This window comes from Salmo trutta, chromosome 28, assembly GCF_901001165.1.
Source record: "Salmo trutta chromosome 28, fSalTru1.1, whole genome shotgun sequence".
Taxonomy (NCBI): domain Eukaryota; kingdom Metazoa; phylum Chordata; class Actinopteri; order Salmoniformes; family Salmonidae; genus Salmo; species Salmo trutta.
Genome location: NC_042984.1, coordinates 39,462,222 through 39,481,970, shown reverse-complemented (window position 1 = coordinate 39,481,970; position 19,749 = coordinate 39,462,222). Strand labels below are relative to the sequence as shown.

General features: G+C 41.2%; 2 protein-coding genes across 2 annotated transcripts; one reads left to right on the top strand and one right to left on the bottom strand.

Annotated features, from left to right (window-relative positions):
• Positions 1 to 1,417: 1,417 nt before the first annotated feature.
• On the top strand, positions 1,418 to 8,846 carry LOC115166204 (PRELI domain containing protein 3B). Its single transcript, XM_029719990.1, has 6 exons — positions 1,418 to 1,558; positions 4,151 to 4,319; positions 4,900 to 4,989; positions 6,326 to 6,396; positions 6,518 to 6,620; positions 6,755 to 8,846. The coding sequence occupies exons 1-6, from the start codon at positions 1,527 to 1,529 to the stop codon at positions 6,869 to 6,871; spliced, it is 582 nt and encodes a 193-aa protein (XP_029575850.1). The 5' UTR covers positions 1,418 to 1,526; the 3' UTR covers positions 6,872 to 8,846.
• A 5,691-nt stretch (positions 8,847 to 14,537) lies between these two features.
• On the bottom strand, positions 14,538 to 18,602 carry LOC115166203 (vesicular inhibitory amino acid transporter-like). The gene is made up of 2 exons (XM_029719989.1): positions 17,681 to 18,602; positions 14,538 to 16,815 (listed from the first exon to the last, which is right to left on the bottom strand). Exons 1-2 carry the CDS (start codon positions 18,074 to 18,076, stop codon positions 15,628 to 15,630), a joined length of 1,584 nt encoding a protein of 527 aa, XP_029575849.1. The 5' UTR covers positions 18,077 to 18,602; the 3' UTR covers positions 14,538 to 15,627.
• Positions 18,603 to 19,749: the final 1,147 nt, after the last annotated feature.

Sequence of the window (19,749 nt, the reverse complement as noted above, 5' to 3'; positions counted from 1 at the left end):
TGGGAGTGACATAGGGCGGCGCACAATTGGCCCAGCGTCATCCGGGTTTGGTCGGGGTAGGCCTTCATTGTAAATAAGAATTTGTTCTTACCTGACTTGCCTAGTTAAATAAAGGTTCAAATTAAAAAACTGGTGGCAACTGCAGCGTAATCAGGAGGTGGCTGGTGCTGAAAATATAGCTAACTTAAGCAAGTGTTGCACACCAACAGATGGAGATAGAGCCTAGACCTATATAACTTAACTGGCTGAGGTAGGCTATGAGGCTTAACAGCCTAATAGAACTAGGATTTTTTTTATTAGGCCTACTTACAATTGCAACTGGTCAACTATTTAGCATCCTACAATAGTTTAAAGAAAAAAAGTCTGCACGTTCGAACTAAAACAATGTAATTAAATTAAAAGCGCACATTTGTAAATCCCAAACTCTAAAAGTAAATGGAAAGGTAGATACAAATTGTGACATTGTGGTTACAATAAAGAATGTAGGCCACCATGCAAATGTTTCCTATTAGCAGGACAATATCCTTTTTATAGCCCGGCTACTGTTGTGAAAATTCCTCAACTTGCAATGTATTATATAAAAACATATTTAACCTTTTATTTAACTAGGCAAGTCAGTTAAGAACAAATTCTTATTTACAATGACAGCCTAGGAACAGTGCGTTCCCCTTTCCCATTTTGTATCACAAAGTGTAATGGATCTAAATTGGGGGCGGTAATGCAACATATTGGATGCCAACCGCAGTTAAACCTCAACGAAGACGAATAATTTCGTCAAAAAGAAGTACAACATTACACATCCTTTCAGAGACATCAGATAATTAGCCTGTTTTCTGTAATATCGTATAGCTTTGGAATCGCGATATTATGCACTTTCGAAGAAAATAGGCAGGATTCTCGATGTATACCCTGACTGAGAACGTATTGCGTGAGGATTAGTTTAGCAACCGTGTCACGCAGCATGACAACGTGAACGCGATTGGTCGACAGTCTGCTGGGTGGGGTGCTATACGTTCCTCCATTCATTAACCAATGGGATCCCCATCTCCTCCTTTCATTAATATCTCTTAACCAAATATTTTGTTTATATAACTAACGCATTGTTCTAGCTCATTTTTCTATCTGTGTCTTAACATTCTCCAAAGATTTGTATAACTAACCCACTGTTCTATATGTGCCTTCTCTCCGCAATCTTCTCTTGTAACCTAGCTTTGACTCGCTTTCTGGGGCGGGACTTTGTCTGTGCTTTGCGATTGACAGCCCGTTAAATTTGGTAGGCACAGCCTTTCACGTTATGTAAGGAGATATGTATGAAATAAGATGCACTCAAAAATACGCGTCAGAAAAATTCCAGAGATTTCAATGCAGTTTATTCGGTCATGTTTTACTCTGATTGGTTGATAATTTTTTTATAGAAGTGGGTGGAGGGGGACGGACCATAATTTTGCCACTAGTAGGCAACGTCGCTTCCTTCACAGCTGAGGTCAAGCTGTCATAAGTCGCCGACTCGCAAGCCCCGACAAAACATGAAGATCTGGACCTCCGAACACATATTCAAGTGAGTAATTTATTAATAAGTATTTATAAAGTGCTTATTTTAAATACGCTTGATATTGTGTTATCTTGCTTGCTTATTTACGTTTGTAGCATGCTAGCGCTGGTAGTGGTAGCAAGGCTCCCAACCGGCCAGCTCTTTGACTTTAGCCAGCTAACGCTAGCCTGCTGCCATTACAAGTTATCGAGTGTTAGTTAGAGCAGCTAACGTTATAGCTAGCTAGCTAACAAGCTATTTGGCTAGCCAACACATTAAACTCTGTCCATTGTTGTAGCTAGCTATTGTTTTATTTTTTATTTTTAACTAACCAAATAATACTAGCTAGTTAGCTAACGCTGCTAGTTAGCCACATTACAAGTAGCTAATTAACTATGTCAATGCATTCCAGTCGAAGTATCCAGCTGTGGTCGAACTGGTTAACTGTCAAAATGTCACCGGATTCGGGTGCTTGGCCTATACTTGTAAGGTATTGCGAATTCATTATGTTCTCGTAATCTGCAATGGAAAAAGTCACTTCCGGTCGTAGCTGCATAGAAATAGCGTTTAAGGTGTTTCTCTCATTACGTAACGGTCACTGAGGCATAATAAGAATGGCAACAGTCCAAGCCAACATGGAATGAAAGCTAAAACATGGCACAATTAAACATGACGTACCCCGCGAATGATGCAGCGCAACCCCTTGGGCCAATTGAGATATAGTGTGACTAACACATTTAAGTTAATTACTAGCTCCCACCTTGAGCCAATCGGTGTAATTATGTTCACCCAAATGTCCTCAATCGTCCCAGTGCTGTCTGAGAAAGCGTGAATAACGGACAGATCCACTGTCTCTCCCCCGATATCATCGTAGGGGGGGCAGTTAAAAGCCATAACATTTCAGTTTGGCTGCCCCTGTTAAATGCAAAAACCAGGCATTTACTCTGACTCGAATAAAGGGCGTTCTATTCCAGCTAGCTACCTACCTACTATACTGGAAGCACAATGGTGGGATCATGGTTCTTATGTCCCAATAACCAGGGCTTAATACTCTTGGAGTTTATGCCTCTAACCAGGTTTGTATCCTACCATTTTATGCAAGTAAAGTATTTGTTTTTTAGTTTTTTTTAAATTACTGGACTGATGGGAACATTTTGTCGTTAAACTTTCCAAATGTCGACAAAATTCAAAAAGATCCCTTATCTTTAAAATGAATTATGTGAGAAATATTGATATAATAGCCATAATATCGAAGAACTTGGAGTCACGCGACAATGTGTGGTCCTCCCACAACGACTAGTCGGGAAAGCATGCAGTTTATTAGGCAGATAAAATCATTTAGGAAGACCTTCACAGGTTAAAGTGACACATGTTGAGCTCCACTGATGTTCCTTTCCAATAAATATCGCGGGTCTTATTCTGGTGACATGATCATCGATGCTTGGCTGCCTGTTTGACAAATACAAAATAATCTTGCTCTTTTGTCCATTATAATCTCATAATGTAGGCTGGCCTACCCGCACTCTATCTGCAACCTGTTGGCTAGAGTGCACCTCCCAATACCAACACTCGCTATATAACACCATTATTTTGTTGTGAGAACCATCGATGGAGTTGAAAATGCGAAGCCCCATTTAACTTGTGTTTTTTATTCAGTACATGGGAATTTAACTGCAAAAAGTATGTGTACTACGTCATCACGCACAGCTTTTTTATCTGCATCAAGTCAATTTGATGGAAACTCATTTGTGGTGGATAAATGCACATTTTAGAATATTTGCATAAATCATGTTGCCAATTAGATGGAAACCTAGCATGCGACTGTAAACAAAGCTTCTGTTGTACATTAAAAAGGACACATGGTCGAACCAAGTACATTTACTTGTATTACTGAACCCATAATGAATATTTCATAATCCACATCCCACAGTACAATGTCTAGCTGGCTAAAGCACTCCACAGGGAAGGATGTTTCTGATTAATTCCACCAATGGAGTGGAGCAGACACCAGGCTTTGGAATTCAGCTCTGACTACATCGATTCGCCCAAGGTCAATACTTAAAAAAATGTCAATTCTGAAACGCTTACCTTTTACGTATGTTTGTCCTCTCTCGTTTCGTGTCTGTTTTGATTTGCTTAAGTCGTTACTTTTTAAATAAACATTAAACAAATACAACCATTGACAGTTTGCTCGTTGCTGTTGCTCGAAGATGACGACTCGGTGCAAATGTGCCACAGTTCGACGGTTGTATTTGATTAACATTTATTGATAAAGTATGGATTGCAGCAAACAAGGCATGTAACTACAGAGGCCAAACATGGGTACAAGGTAAATGTTTCATAATATATTAAAAAATATAAGTATTGACCTTGGGCTAATCGCTAGTCAGAGCTGAATTCCCCAAAGCCTGGTCTCTGCTCCACTCAGTTGTTGGAGTTCATCAGAAACTTCCTTCACCGTGGAATTCAGTCAGATAAATGTCAGGACAGGTTTTCAAATGAATTCATTTTGGCGCACACCAGGATGTCCACGTGGTAAGATTATGAAATGCACACATTATGATAGTATTACAGTAATATTGATTTCCTGTTTTGTCGTCCCCCCCCCCCCCCCCACAGCCACCCGTGGGAGACTGTGACCAAGGCGGCAATGCAGAAGTATCCCAACCCAATGAACCCTGGCGTGGTAGGGGTGGATGTGTTGAACAGACATGTGGACACACAGGGCCGGTTATACAGCAACAGACTGCTCAGCACAGAATGGGGACTGCCCTCTTTGGCCAAGACTGTAAGTCCTCAGCACACTGGATGCCTGTCTCAATATTGCCGCTGATATGGTTATCCTGATAAGTGCATTGCAGGTCACCAGTCTCAATGAGGATACATTGTCTTCTCACTGCTGTAGATATTGATATACTTTTCTGCACACGCAACAATCCAAATCCATTGCATTTATCAGAAGTTGCGTGTACTAATGTTGACATTGAATCGGAGCAGTTAGGTTTAGTTCAGGGGCTAAGTCGGTATGTGTAGGCTTGCTGTTAGACTAGGCAAAACATTGAATGATGCTCATTCCAGTGAACTGGGGAAGTGGGTAATGCTCAGAACAGTTGGCTGTCTGTACAGCTCTGTGGTAGTTACATGATTGCGCACTGCCACGACCTCAGCTCTGCTAGACCTTTTACTGAAGCTTGTCTCAGCTTGACGGTTCACACTGGTGTTCTGTAATCAAGACCGCATGAAGTTGTCGGGTAAATGTTTCTTTAACCTTAACTTGTGGATCAACAGATCTGAGGATGTATTGTTTTGTCATTGATGTCAAACATGTTACTGACAGTGATGTCATGTTTTTTTTTGTTTTATCCCAGCTCATTGGTATAACACGAACCAACACATACATCCAGGAACATTCGGTGGTGGACCCCAAGGAAAAGACTTTTGAGCTGCAATCTACAAATGTGAGTTCAAACCTATTGTCGGATGTATACTGAGCAAAAATGTAAACACAACGTGCAACAATTTCAAAGATTTTACGGAGTTACAGTTTATATAAGGAAATCGGTCAATTGAAATGAAATTGTTAGGCCCTAATCAATGGATTTCACATGACTGGGAATACACATATGCATCTGTTGGTCACATATCTTAAAGGTAGTGGCGTGGATCAGAAAACCAGTCTCTCTGGTGTGACCCATTTACCTCATGCAGCGCAACACATCTCCTTTGAATAAAGTTGATTAGGCTGTTGATTGTGGCCAGTGTGATCTTGTCCCGCTCTTCAATGGTTGTGCCAAGTTGCTGGATATTGGCAGGATCTTGAACACGCTGTTGTACATGTCGATCCAGAGCATCCCAAATATGCTCAATGGGTGACATGTCTGGTGAGTATGCAGGCCATGGAAGAACTGGGACATTTACAACTTCCAGGAATTGTGTACAGATCCTTGCGATATGGGGCTGTGCATTATCAGGCTGAAACATGAGGCGGTGGATGAATGCAATGACAATGGGCCTCAGGATCTCGTCACGGTACCTCTGTGCATTCAAATTGCCATCGATAAAAGGCGAGCATTTGCCCACTGAGGTCGGTTACGATGCCGAACTACAGTCAGGTCAAGACCCTGGTGAGGATGACAATCACACAGATGAGATTCCCTGAGACGGTTTCTGACAGTTTGTGCTGAAATTCTTCGGTTGTGCAAACCCAGTTTCATCAGCTGTCCGGGTGACTGGTCTCAAGATGATACAGCAGTTGAAGAAGCCGGATGTGGAGGTCCTGGGCTGGCGTGGTTACACGTGGTCTGCAGTTGAGGCTAGTTGGACATACTGGCAAATTCTCTAAAATGACGTAGGCGGCTTATGGTAGATAAATTAACGTTAAATTATCTGGCAATAGCTCTGGTGGACATTCCTGCAGTCAGCATGCCAATTGCACACCCCCTCAACTTGAAACGTCTGACGCATTCTGTCCCCAGCACAAGGTGCACCTGTGTAATGATAATTCTGTTTAAACAGCTTCATGATATGCCACACTTGTCAGGTGGATGGATGATTTTGGCAAATGAGAAATACTCACTAACAGGGATGTAAACAAATTTGCACACCACATTTGAGAAGGATACTCTTTTTGTGCTTGTGGAACATTTCTGGGATCTTTTATTTCAGCACATGAAAAATGGGACCAGCACTTTACCTGTTGCATTTATGTTTGTTCAGTGTACATGTGTGGATAGTGTAGTTAACTCCACCTTTAGCCCTGTAAACTGACATTGATGTACTTTCCTCTGCTTTCAGATTTCATGTACTAACATAGTATCTGTGGACGAGAAGTTAACATACAGGCCGCATCCGGAGGATCCCAAAAAGTAAGATTATATATACTTTTTTTATGGGTTGATTTTTAAAGGTTAAATACAGCAAAATTGATAAATGGGTTTGAGTTTCACAGCTAAACTTGTTTTTTCTTCTGTTTGTCCTTATGTTTAGGACCATATTGACACAAGAGGCACTTATCTCTGTGAAAGGAATTAGTCTGAGCAGTTACCTGGAGGGGCTCATGGCCAAAACCATCTCGGCAAACGCAGGCAAAGTAAGTCCTCTCACTTTACAACTGCAGCCTGGATGGAATATTTGAATGGAAACAGTATGAGATAAAACGATCTCATCCATGTATGGCCATGTTCAGCCCATAACTTCCCCATGTGTGTTTGGTATTTTGTTCAGGGACGAGAGGCGATGGAGTGGGTCATCAGGCGGTTAAACACAGAGATCGAGGAGCTGGCAGCAACGGCACAGGCCACAATCCGCATCCCCATGGCAGCCGCAGTCGCAGAGAAATGATCAGCCGCCATCTCAATGGACCTCAGACATTTCCCCTGAAAAGGGAGACCTCTCCCTAATCTGCCAGCACAGCCACCTCCTGTATTGGCCCACTAATTTTCTATCACAAGAACGCATCCTTCCCTCAGCGGACTGCCCATACAAGCAGGGTACACAGAGAGAAGCTGATGACGGCATGCTGCATTCATAACCAAATGGGAGGTGGGAATTTACCAGTTGTGAAGTCTTAAATACCAGTTGGATGCATTCACATGCTTTGAACTTGTTGAGACAAGCCTATTGGCTAATGGCAAACAAGCTGCGTAAACCTTAAACTAAAAGTACAGCTATCATGTTTGCAAACAAATTATAGTATTCAAAAACCATATTAATAGATTCATTTTTATAAATGTTGTTGCATTTAATTGTCGTTATCGAGGTAATTTCCTTAGTAGGTGACGTCAGAAGTCTCCATTTGGGAGCTCAGGATTGTTTCCCACTAGTAATTACCAGTCGGTGGGCCTTTCAGGTGGCTTTTCCAAGTCGTATGTGGCATATTCCGACTTCCCACTTGGTTATGAACGCAGCAGTGAACAGGGTTGAACCGGGTTGCATTCGAGGCTCATGGGATTTCTGGTCTTCTAACATTTTGAATCACACCGTGCCTACAGGTCATCAGGTTTATTTATTCTCCTCCTGCCCTCTTATTGTTATTCTGCAGCGAGCTGGTTTCCTCTCTGGCACTTGAAGTTTCACTTGAACATCATTCTGTGTTGCCTATGCCAGCCATGCATTTACAACCATAAATAGGCTAGCAGTCATTTTCAGGTTACAATTAACTTACTGAGAAGAGAAACTAATATGTTTGTGGGTCTGTTTTGTGGGGTGTTGTAAAGTTACTGTTATATATTCAGTAATGACAACGTGAATTTCAATTTCTTTAACTCATTGTTATTGCACGTATTATTACCAAGTAACAAGAGTACCACCATTGTATTCGCTATGTTCAGAAGTGTGGATACGTTTGTTCAATTCTCCCAAATGGTTCTCAACAGTTACAACAGTATGTGATTTCCACAACCTTATGAATAGTGGCCCTGTAGTAGTGTTGGGTGCAGTCAGTGAACGTTAACGGTGGCCACTACGACGGGGTATATTCAGGATCGTTGGACAGGAGTGACTGTTGGTTTTTAACTCTGTGCATTCTCGAACAACCCATTTTTAAAATGTCATCAAAGTATGAGTAAAACAAACAAATCACATTTGATCCTGAACCTACCAGGATTGTTTCTGCCCCCTCATTTGGTGTCATCTGACAGTATTTGTGGTTTTTAAGCTCTTAGTGGCGTAACCTACTGCAGTGGTTCATCTCACCAGTCTCCTCCCGCCAGCAGTGACGTGCTGTGTTCGGTTGTAATTACCCGTTGTAAAGTCATGTGTTGGATGCATTCACATGCTTTGAGAAACGCAGATTGGCTAATGGCCAACAAGCTGCGTCAACCATAAACTAAAATCTGTCATATAAACAAATTGGTGTTTTTTTTTTAAATGCTGTTATTGAGGTAATTTCCTTAGTAGGCGATGTCAGAGGTCAGCATGTGGGAGAAGGTGCTCGAGGATGACAGTTCCCCCACTAGTGGGGGTTTCAAGTGGATTTTTCCCAGTCATCTGTTAAATACCACCTTCCCACTTGGTTATGAATGCAGCATTATTACGCCATAGAATCAGTTCTACATATGCCTATTCAGATACACTCCCCTTTAACATCCCAAACTCCCTTTTTAAAAACTGTTGTCCCACTTGTGTCAGGGTTGCATTGATGTTGGGTGAAGTCTGAGTGGCACTCCAGATATCAGTCACTTGTTTCAGGAATGAAGTGTCATGCGCTGAACATTTTGAAAACAATGGCTATATATGAGTACACATTCCGAGAATGTCAAACCGAAGTACTTAACACTGAAATGATCTCAATAAAAAAATGTTATTGTTTCATGAACAGGGTGTCTAAGATGTGGGCAAGTACTAAAAGTTTACGCTGTGTATTTATCGATATACTGTTAATTTTTACTCTTACGTGGCCATAGCTAAAGGCTGGAATTTCTTTGCCCTTAGGCCAATCAGTGGTCTACTCGCATGAATATAATTTTATGACCGGTATACCCCCATACCATTCTGTTGTTGGGGTACACCCACACCATTCCAACACAATCTCCTTTTAACATACTTGTTTTTTAAGGAAAACTATTTCACTCATATTGTAAGTAATTATAGGTTAGGTTATATTTCATAGAAATCTGGAAACACTGGACAGGTACTTTAAACATAATTACACACTTCCCAGCCTACAGTATGAAACTACTATCAAATATAGAATAATGGTTTAAAATATACACTATTTTTTTATTTTTTTATTTCACCTTTATTTAACCAGGTAGGCAAGTTGAGAACAAGTTCTCATTTACAATTGCGACCTGGCCAAGATAAAGCAAAGCAGTTCGACAACATACAACAACACAGGGTTACCCATGGAATAACCCTAACTAATAGATATTAAGACTGAGATACAGACCTGCTGGACCTTCAGCATAGGGTTAACCATGTAATGCGTGGTGGGTAATCAGCAATGCCCTCCAGTTTGGTTGCCACAAACGCCAGTGGTTCAGGTAACTATTTCAGCAGGCCAGTCATTAGGCCTAGGCTTACACAATGGTTTTGTAGGGTAAAGTAATTCCGTGATGATGTGATTTGACGATGTACGGTATATATGGTCAATATGAACATGAATAGGCCTACTATAGTGGACTAGGGTTGTGCTTTTATTCCTGCATATGTTACAGAACTTCCCGCTCGGTCTAGATAACACTGACATCTTCATGACATTTTCCAGGTCTGCAAAAGAGTGATGTCAACATTTAGCATCTCTTTATTTATCCATGCAGGGCTCGTTTCCCAGATACAGATTAAGCCTAGTCCTGGACTAACAACCATTGACTGTAACAGTGTAGATTCCATCCCTCTCCTTGCCCCTACCTGGGCTCGAACCAGGGACCCTCTGCACACGTCAACAGTCACCCTCAAAGCACAAAAACTGTTTGTCGGTAGCTTCACAAAATAGATTTCCATGGCCGAGCAGTCGGACAGAAGCCTAAGATCACAGTGTGCAATGCCAAGCATCGGCTGGAGTGGTGGAAAGCCATTGGACTCTGGAGCAGTGGAAACGTGTTCTCTGGAGTGATGAATCACACTCCATCTGGCAGTCCGACGGACAAATCTGGGTTTGCGGATGCCAGGAGAACGCTAGCTGCCCCAATGCATAGTGCCAACTGGAAAGTTTGGTGGAGGAGTAATAATGGTCTGGGACTGTTTTTGGGCTAGGCCCCTTAGTTCCAGTGGAGGTAAATGTTAACATTACAGCATAAAATGACATTCTAGACAATTCTGTGCTTCCAACAATGTGGCAACAGTTTGGGGAAGGTCCTTTCCTGTTTCAGCATGACAATGCCACCGTGCACAAAGCTTGATACATACAGAAATGGTTTGTTGAGATCGGTGTGGAAGAACTTGACTGGCCTGCACAGAGCCCTGAGAGAGCCCACAGAGCCTACCTCAACCCCATCGAAAAGCTTTGGGATAAATTGGAACGCCGACTTCAAACCAAGCCTAATTGCCCAACATCAGTGCCAGACTTCACTAATTCTTTTGTGGCTGAATGGAAGCAAATCCCCGCAGCAATGTTCCAACATCTTGTGGAAAGCCTTCCCAGAAAAGTGTTATAGCAGCAAAGGTGGACCAACTCCATATTAATGATCATGATTTTGGAATGAGAATGAAATGTTTGATGAGCAAGTGTCCACATACTTTTGGTCATGTAGTGTATGTCCTTGAACCGATTACTTTAAAACCACACACATACAAAGTTATAAGGACAATTTAGTTGCTAATGGCAGCCTGCAGTACTTTGGTCGGCCTTCAACTTGAGATACTCCTTGAGAGGGGGTAGAATACAACATCACTTCCTGGAGTCGCTCAAACTGCGCATGCAATGTTTCCAATAACTCCTCCATGTAGCAAGATGGCGACACACTGAAATTACATTTCTTAATCATCAAACGCACCACTGAGCATTTTCATAGAAAACAATAGGGTGATGTCACTGATGGCTTCGTCCATATCCAATAGGCATCTAGTGTTGTTGGATGGATGCTTGGAAAGTCACTGTCATAGTTGAAAACACTTTATTTCAGATGCAGCAGGTTTAGCTATTTAGCTAGGCCTAATGTTTCATGTTGTTTGGACTGTTGTTTATAAGACAGCCGCTAAGATGAAACTTGGCTGTTATTGTTGCAAATACTATTATTTCGGATGTAGCAGTCAGGATAACTAGCATGCTTACTGGCTAGATACACTAAGCATAACACAGAGTTACTGTAACTACCTACTTAGTATCTATCTGTATTGCAGTTAATTAATTCGTGACAATGACATTAACATGTATTTAGTATGACATTCATGCAAGATTTATAATATATTTACAACCCAAAAGTAATGTGAAATGCACTCATAACTTATGACATAAGCTTCATTTGGGCTAAGCTTCATTTTTAGACTAAGCTTCATTTGGGCTTCATAGCCAGCTAGCTAAGCTAATTGCAGGCTAACGAGGCAGAGCATTGCATAATGCGTGAAGAAATGCCCCCTGGGAAATATAATATGCTGTAGACAAGGGAAATAAAGAAGCTTCAAAATAACAAAAACAAGGAATCGTGCAGTATTACTAACAAAAACCATAAAACATCAAAATGTATCAAATCTTACGGTACTGCATATATACTAAAAGCACAATAACTGGTTATAAAGTGTCAGAATTATCCTTTAAATAGAACCATGAGGAAGCCTGCAGGAAATGTAATGCTGAAGAACTGAAATTTCCACAGAAGAATATTGTTTCTTAACGTTTTTGGAACAATTTCAGAACATGACTCTAAATAGAACCATAAGGAAACGTTATGCTGAAGTACTGAAATTCCCACAGAAGTATGTTGTTCCTTAACGTTCTCTGAAATATTTTAGAGCATTCCTAATGTCAAACCAGTTGGAGAACTTTCTTAGAGCATTGCCAAAATGTTAATGAAATGTAACCATGTTTGAACTTTTAGGAAACATTCTGTTAAAGTAATGAAACGCCAAGAAAATAATGTATTTTTGTTAAGTTCCTTAAATGTGCTGAAATTTTTTCAAAGCCAAACAACTATCCTGCACCATTCCGAGAAAGTTGTGGGAAGGTTGTGTGCAAATAAACCATAGGACCACCACGGTCTCACCAAGCTCTAAGAAACATATGGTTCTCAGAACGTTATGTGCTAGCTGGGTTGTTCCTCTGAAATAGCACTGCTTTCCTATAATGCCATGAACATTTTAGTTACAATAAAACTATATTCAGAGATCACAAATAAAAAATGTTTTTGTTATCAGTGCTTTGCATAAGAGATATGCTGTATGCAGTGCATTTAGAAAGTATGCACACCCCTTGACGTATTCCACATTTTATTGTGTTACAGCCTGAATTCAAAACGGATTAAATAAAATTAAAAAGCCCACCCATCTACACACAATATCCCATAATGACAAAGTGAAAACATGTTTTTAGAAATTTTAGCAAATGTATTGAAAATGAAATACAGAAATATCTAATTTACATAAGAGTCAATACTTTATAGAAGCATCTTTGGCAGCAATTACTGCTGTGAGTCTTTCTGGGTAAGTCTCTAAAAGCTTTCCACATCTGGAGAAGAATGTAATTGTTTTGCCCTGTTTTTTGCAGTATTACTTTGGTGTCTTGTTGCAAACAGGATGCATGTTTTGGAATATTTTTGATTCTGTATAGGCTTCCTTCTTTATAGTATTGTGGAGTAATTATAATGTTGTCGATCCATCCTCAGTTTTCTCCTATCACAGCCATTAAACTCTGTTACTGTTTATAAGTCAACATTGGCCCTAATGGTGAAATCCCTGAGTGGTATCCTTCCTCGCCTGCAACTGAGTTAGGAAGGATGCCTTTATCTTTGTTGTGACTGGGTATATTGATACACCATTCAATGTGTAATTAATAACTTCACCATGCTCAAACGGGTATTCAATGTTTTATTTTTGATTTTTTACCGATCTTGCAATAGATGCCCTTCTTTGCGAGGCATTGGAAAACCTCCCTGGTCTTTGTGGTTGAATCTGTGTTGGAAATTCACTGCTCGACTGAGGGACCTTATAGATAATTGCATGTGTGGGATACAGAGATGAGGTAGTCATTCAAAAGTCATGTTAAACACTATTATTGCACACAGAGTGAGTCCATGCAACTTATTATGTGACTTGTTAAGCACATGTTTACTCCTGAACTTATTTAGACTTGCCATAACAAAAGGGTTGAATACTTATTGACTCAAGACATTTAAGCTTTTCATTTTTTATTTATTTGTAAAAAACAAAAAAGTTGAAAAACATAATTCCACTTTGACATGATGGGGTATTGTGTGTAAGCCAGTGCCAAAAAAACTATTTAATCCATGTTAAATTCAGGCTGTTGATTAAGTTGATTCCTAGCTCTAGTCTAGATGGTTGTAGTTCTGATTTGGGACTCACACTGCGATCAAATCATGTGATATTTATACACTGAACACCTTCCTTAAATTGAGTTGCACACCTTTTTCCCCTCAGAACAGCCTCAATTCGTCAGGGCATGGACTCTACAAGGTGTTGAAAGTGTTCCACAGGGATGTTGGCCCATGTTGACTCCAACGCTTCCCACAGTTGTGTCAAGTTGGCTGGATGTCCTTTGGGTGGTGGACCATTCATGATACACATGGGAAACTGTTGAGCGTGAATTACCCATCAGCACTGCAGTTCTTGACACACTAATACCAGTGCGCCTGCACCTACTACCATACCCCGTTCAAAGGCACTTAAATCTTTTGTTTTGCCCATTCACCCTCTCCCACAATCCATGTTTCCATTGTCTCAAGGCTTAAAAATCCTTGTTTAACCTATCTAATCCCCTTCGTCTACACTGATTGAAGTGGATTTAACAGGTGACATCAATAAGGGATCATAGCTTCCTTTTTCATTATAAAGTGAAACTGTTGAACACCTATCCTCTTTGGTGAGTGGTCTGAGAGAAAATGAGAGAAAATGTGAGATGTGAGATGATGTTGCAGTTTTAAAGCTAATTTCCTGCAATTCTACACCTTTTGGCATGAGGCTGAGAGAAATGTTTGCATTTGTAAAGCTAATTTCTGGCAATTCTACACATTTTGCTATCATATGCTATCTGGGGGCATGTCTTTTAATTTTTGTATTTTTAAAATGTATGCTGATGACTCCTTGGGGTCCACTGAGGTCCCCAAACTATCAAATGCTGGCCCCCTAACTATAAGAGCATCAGAACTTTCACAAGCATCATGTGGGACCCATATCAGTACATCTTCATTCAGATTAGAATTGTTACTATTGTAACTTGCAGCGGTCTAAGGCACTTCATCTCAGTGCTAGAGGCGTCACTACAGATCCTAGTTCGATTCCAGGCTGTATCACAACCGGCCGTGATTGGGAGTCCCATAGGGCGGCGCACAATTGGCCCAGCGTCGTTCGGGTTAGGGTTTGACCGGGGTAGCCCGTCATTGTAAATAAGAATTTGTAAGACTTGCCTAGTTAAATAAAGGTTAAATCAAATATATTGTGTGTTACGGCTACAAAATGATTCAAGTAAATGTTGAATGCATGTTGAGTCTAAGCATACAGGCAGACAATGCACATGTGCATGTGGGGTGAGTGAGCCTGTTAACTAGCAGAATCCTCCTCCACACAACATACCGCCTTCCTAATCCACAGACTGCTTTCATTTGACCGTTTTACAGAAAGCCTTCAAAACTGTCTATATTCATCCATAAAAAGATAGATTTTATTCACCCATAGATTATTTTTTTCGCACAAACACGAGCGTGCACAAATTATAGACATATAATGAATCCAAAGATATGAACATAACGCATAAAATATTCGATTCATTTCTCTACTAATTCAACACATACTCTTTTCTTATACGTCATGATTAATTCAATGAAAGCACAATTCACGTTCAACAGATAGGTAGACTACAGAAGACAGATGGTTTCATATAAACATTTAGAGCCACTGGTTTGCACTGGAATAATTCACTTCATCCATAATGACACTTGAAACACCAAAAACCAAGTACAGTTGAAAACGAATCGAAATGTTTGGATTAACCAACTACATTTATCCTATAGCTCCATCCCACGTGGGTGCCCCGAGCGTGTTTTATCTTTAAGTCGACAGAATCTGGCATGAGATTGTTATCTAATTCTTTAGCAGCTAGAAACCGTATAATAAAACGCTAATAAACTCATTCTCGATGCAGATATCAACACATACACACATAAGTGAGGCCTATGCACCGCTCATTTTCACATGGGTTGTGCTAACCTTGCCTGATCAAACATTGCATGACATGCAGAGATGATCCATTCTCCAAGGACACTGCATTACCCCCTTCCTAGTTAACACAACATTTCAGCACTGAATACTCTACACTATGATCATAAAGTTTATTATTGCACATTGTCATCAAGAAGGCAAAACCAAAAAACGAAGTAAAACAATTACACAGTATCCCTTATGCGCGGTCAATCAGTCTGTCATTAGGCGCCAACGACTGATGAGAGTATGACCAACTTTAAGGTATGGGCTACAGAGGGAGAATGTTCTTATTCTTCGACTCCATATTTGAATGCCTCGATGAGCCCTTCTACCGAGTGAATACCACCAGAAATGCTGCATATGCCCCCTATGACAAATATGGCGACGTCAAAGAACACGTGGTGCCATAAAAGTTTCCTCCACATCAGCTTCAGATGAAAGAGGGCTGGGAGAAGGAAGCACAACCCGGCGCCGGTAAGACTCCCGGTGAGGCCCATGAGGAGTGCGAAGTGAGGGACAAAGATGGCCATGATCAACGTGAACACCACCAGGACGCACCGGAGGCCCAGTCCCCAGGACTTAATCCTTCCTCCCGGCCCGTAACAGTCAGGGAATATGGCGCGCCCTCCATCCTGGAAAAAAGACTTCTCCAAGACCTCTACAGCAGCGAAGAATGGCAGCGGATATGACAGCAAGGCCTTGGCCACAAGGAATAGGTTGACCACCGCTCTGATGGTGGACGGCAGGTTGTCCGTGATGACCTCTTTGGTGGCATCTGCCCAAGTCAAGTAGGCCACCAGAGCGAACAGGCCCTTCAGGACGCAGGCTCCAATGTGGGTCCAGTCCATCATGCAGTGGAACTCGCTTGGCCTCTGCATGTTCCCCTCCAGCGAGGGCAGGAAGATCTGGGACGTGTAGCTGAAGACGATGATGCCGATGGAGATGGGGAACTTCTTGACATCAATATAGAATTTGACTTTGTCCCAGGCCCAGTCGCGGGCTCTGGAGAGGCAGTAGGCTATTACCAGGATGTTGATGACGAAGTGCGCGATAGTGCAGAGCAAGCTGAACTTGGACACAGCCTTGAGGCTCTTGAGGAACGCGCAAGGCAGGAGGGCGGCCGTGGCGACTACAGACCAGGCCTTCTGCGAGACCGGCAGATTGGGGAAGCTGTTGACCATCAGGTTGCCACTGACCACCACGTACAGGATACAGGTCATGACCAACTCAATGATCTGAGCAACGTTAACGATATGCCCGCCCAGAGACGGGAACCGTGGCTGGCAGCACGCGTTGGCGATGTCCACGTAGGAGTCCCTCACGCGCACCAGAATTCCATCCTCGTTCTCTTCATACAGACACGCAATAAGAATCTTTCCGGTGTAACAACATACAACGGCCGCAAATATGATGAGAAAAAGTCCGAGGTATCCTCCGTGAAGAATGGCGTAGGGTAAACCAAGGACGAACATCCCCTGCGGATACACAAGCACAGTTGTCATAAGGGTCATGGTCTTAACGAAGTGACAGAATCCCCACACCACATATACAAGAATAGAATGACATTCAAAATTGCATAATTATAACAAACAACATTTATTTGCATAATCACATGGCTACATGTGTGAAACCCCAAATTTAACGATTGAAGTTGAGAGAAAAAAAGTATAGAGCTGTCAGGCCACTAAGCGTGCAGGCTCAGAATTGGAATTTGATTTGAAATGATGCTTATTTTTTGTTGATTTAATTTAAAATGTAAAAACTAATATATTTCCTCACCAAGACCGGATTTATTTTATATAATCCACTGTGAAATGTTATCAAGAATAATGAAATGGTCCTTATTGTGCCTGAGGCTAATCCAAATAATTGTATTCATTCCAGATGGAGTTCGGTCTGTTTTTTACTGATAGGAAATAGGCTATCTAGAATAGATCCATATTTCCCTTTAACATCTCAAATGCTTCGTATTTAATTGACATCCTCGTCTGATGAAATGAAGGCAACTGCCATTGTTTATGTTTAAAAATATATATATTTAGGAATCACTTGTTTTAAATGAGGGATTTTGAAATAAGAAGCCATAAAATAAGCCAATTCATTTATCTGCAAGAAATAAATGAAAGTCTATTTTTACATGTGAATGTGAAAAATTATAGTCGTTTTAAAGGTCTGTTTCGGTTTTTTGTAGAATGGAAATTGGGGTCTTCTGAATGATATAGCGTAATGCATTGCGCTCTGAAATGCTATGTACGGCGTATATTCCAAGGCGATTGTTGACAAAAGGCTTACATTGACATAGTGACAATATGTTCATGTCATTCTTCAAATCATTTCTACCTGAATGGCATTGGTGACGTTCCACCCCGCTTCCCAAGACGTAATTTTGGGTTTGACCTCTGACGCCAACTCGTTACACGCCCCAGTGCTCTTGATGGAGGAGGATGATGGGCCGGTGCCATCTCTCTGGTAGTGGCTGTCTCCCTCCGTCAACTCGTCTCCTCCGTCCATCTCTCCCCCTTCCCCGTCGCCCTGCATTATGTCCATCTGCATCCCCTGCCTGTAGTCATAGTCCAAGTCATCGCAGTCCGCGAACCCCAGACCCTCTTCATCTGTAGCGGCCTGGAAGCCCAATCTGGCGAACACTCCGCTGACCTTGGCCTGCGATTTATTGGACACTGTGTTGGCTGCATTGGTCAGCTTGTTGCCGAGCTTGTGTCGAATTAAGTGAGCCATTGTGAGATAAAATGTGAATCTTCAAGATATCAATTGGATCAAATTTGCAAATTGTTGAATAAATACATGCAGTGTGGTTATGAGCTATTTTGGCTGCTGCTGCTGCTGTGAGAGAAAGATAATCATGCCTGTTGCCAAGACGTATCGACGTTGCTCTTAACGGCTGCCCAACGGTTACGTCCACACAGGCTGTCGTTTAAAATCCCGTCTGTTGGTCTTGATTATCCATGTCACTCTCAAATCCCCCCTGTCACTTTCTTGGCATCAGAAGAATCGAAGTAAAACAATTCCTCCTAATTCAAATTGATCATGTTGCTTAATGTGATCGAATGTCCCTGTTTGTGACCTCTCCATGCAGTTGTCAGTGTTGGTCTTGATGTTGCGCTCAGTTTTGCTATAGCCGTGACAAGTGCAAACCACAAGCGGTAGAATCTTAGAGGGGGACTAGGCACGTGTCCTCATAGACTGCCAATGCAATGACTTGCTCAGCATGCACAAACCCCTCATGGTTCTGAAGCGGTGTGTGTGTGTGTGTGAGAGAGAGAGAGAGAGAGAGTGCGTGAGTGAGTGAGAGAGAGAGATTACTTTGAGATTTTGGAAGGAGAAAAGGGTGTTTGTTACCAGAGGCATGGATGCTAGCTCTTACGCTTCATTTATACCAAATATTTAACTTATTCGATTAAGCAAATGTTGCATATTTGATTAGGCTTAATTATAAAAAAAAAAATCAAATTAGTTTTCCAATTTGATTCATAATTTGTTCCAATATTTTTCGTTATGATTGTATTGATTCGGCAGAGGTAATATACGTTTCATATAAGTCTAGTTTATAATTGCAGACACTTATGTTCGTTTCAAAATCAGACATTAGGGAGTTGCACTGCGCACCATTCATAGGCCTATAACTCACACACACACTGTCTTATTCTTTTTATTCCTAATGCAAAAACAAAATCAGAGGTGTAAAATCACTGTAATGTTTAAGGAGTAAATATGAAATATTTAAATATCAAAGCCTAGTATATTCGTTAGATTATTTATTTTTGTGTTTTAGTTTATTCGCTATACGAATTTGGATCCAAAGTTGGTGTTTCATGCCCCTTTGACCCAAGTAGCCAATGCACTTAAAAATATATATATTTAATGTAGCCTAATTTATAGCAAAACAAAACTTGTTTTTAATATTGTCTCTTATTTGTTGTCCGAGCATTTTCATTGATAATAGGCTACTTACTACCTGCTACACCTGCGTAGCCTAAGTACAGTTTTGTTCATGGAGTCAGATACTTAAAATGTAATAAATTCAATTTTCAGCTGCTAAATTAGAGAAAATGAGCCGCATGCATCGGCATGAGAAAATTCAACTCGTTTCAACATTGCAGAACCTTGGACAGGCCTTGCTAGTACCATTCTTTTTAGGTAACGTTTCACTGACTCCTTCGGTGTCATATGCCAAAGAGATGGCTACAAAGAGTGGAATGTTAGCTAAAAAGACTGGTAGTTCTACCCAGACTAGCGCTTTGCATTTGCGCATGTTTGCTATAAACCGTCTGTAACAGCCTAGTACATTTTAAATGTACCCTGTAGTTGTACATTATATTTCCAATGTAGCCTACTCAGAATGACTCAATTCCTCATGGTTGGGTGGCCTGGAAACCAAATGGCTAATATAT

Bases quoted from the DNA above. Each gene is read 5' to 3' on its own strand.
- LOC115166204 (XM_029719990.1), top strand. From the start codon at position 1,527: ATGAAGATCTGGACCTCCGAACACATATTCAA. The intron at 4,320-4,899 runs GTAAGTCCTCAG...GTTTTATCCCAG, and splicing joins TGCCCTCTTTGGCCAAGACT to CTCATTGGTATAACACGAAC. The intron at 6,397-6,517 runs GTAAGATTATAT...CCTTATGTTTAG, and splicing joins CATCCGGAGGATCCCAAAAA to GACCATATTGACACAAGAGG.
- LOC115166203 (XM_029719989.1), bottom strand. From the start codon at position 18,076: ATGGCTCACTTAATTCGACACAAGCTCGGCAACAAGCTGACCAATGCA. The intron at 16,816-17,680 runs GTAGAAATGATT...GTGTATCCGCAG, and splicing joins ACGTCACCAATGCCATTCAG to GGGATGTTCGTCCTTGGTTT.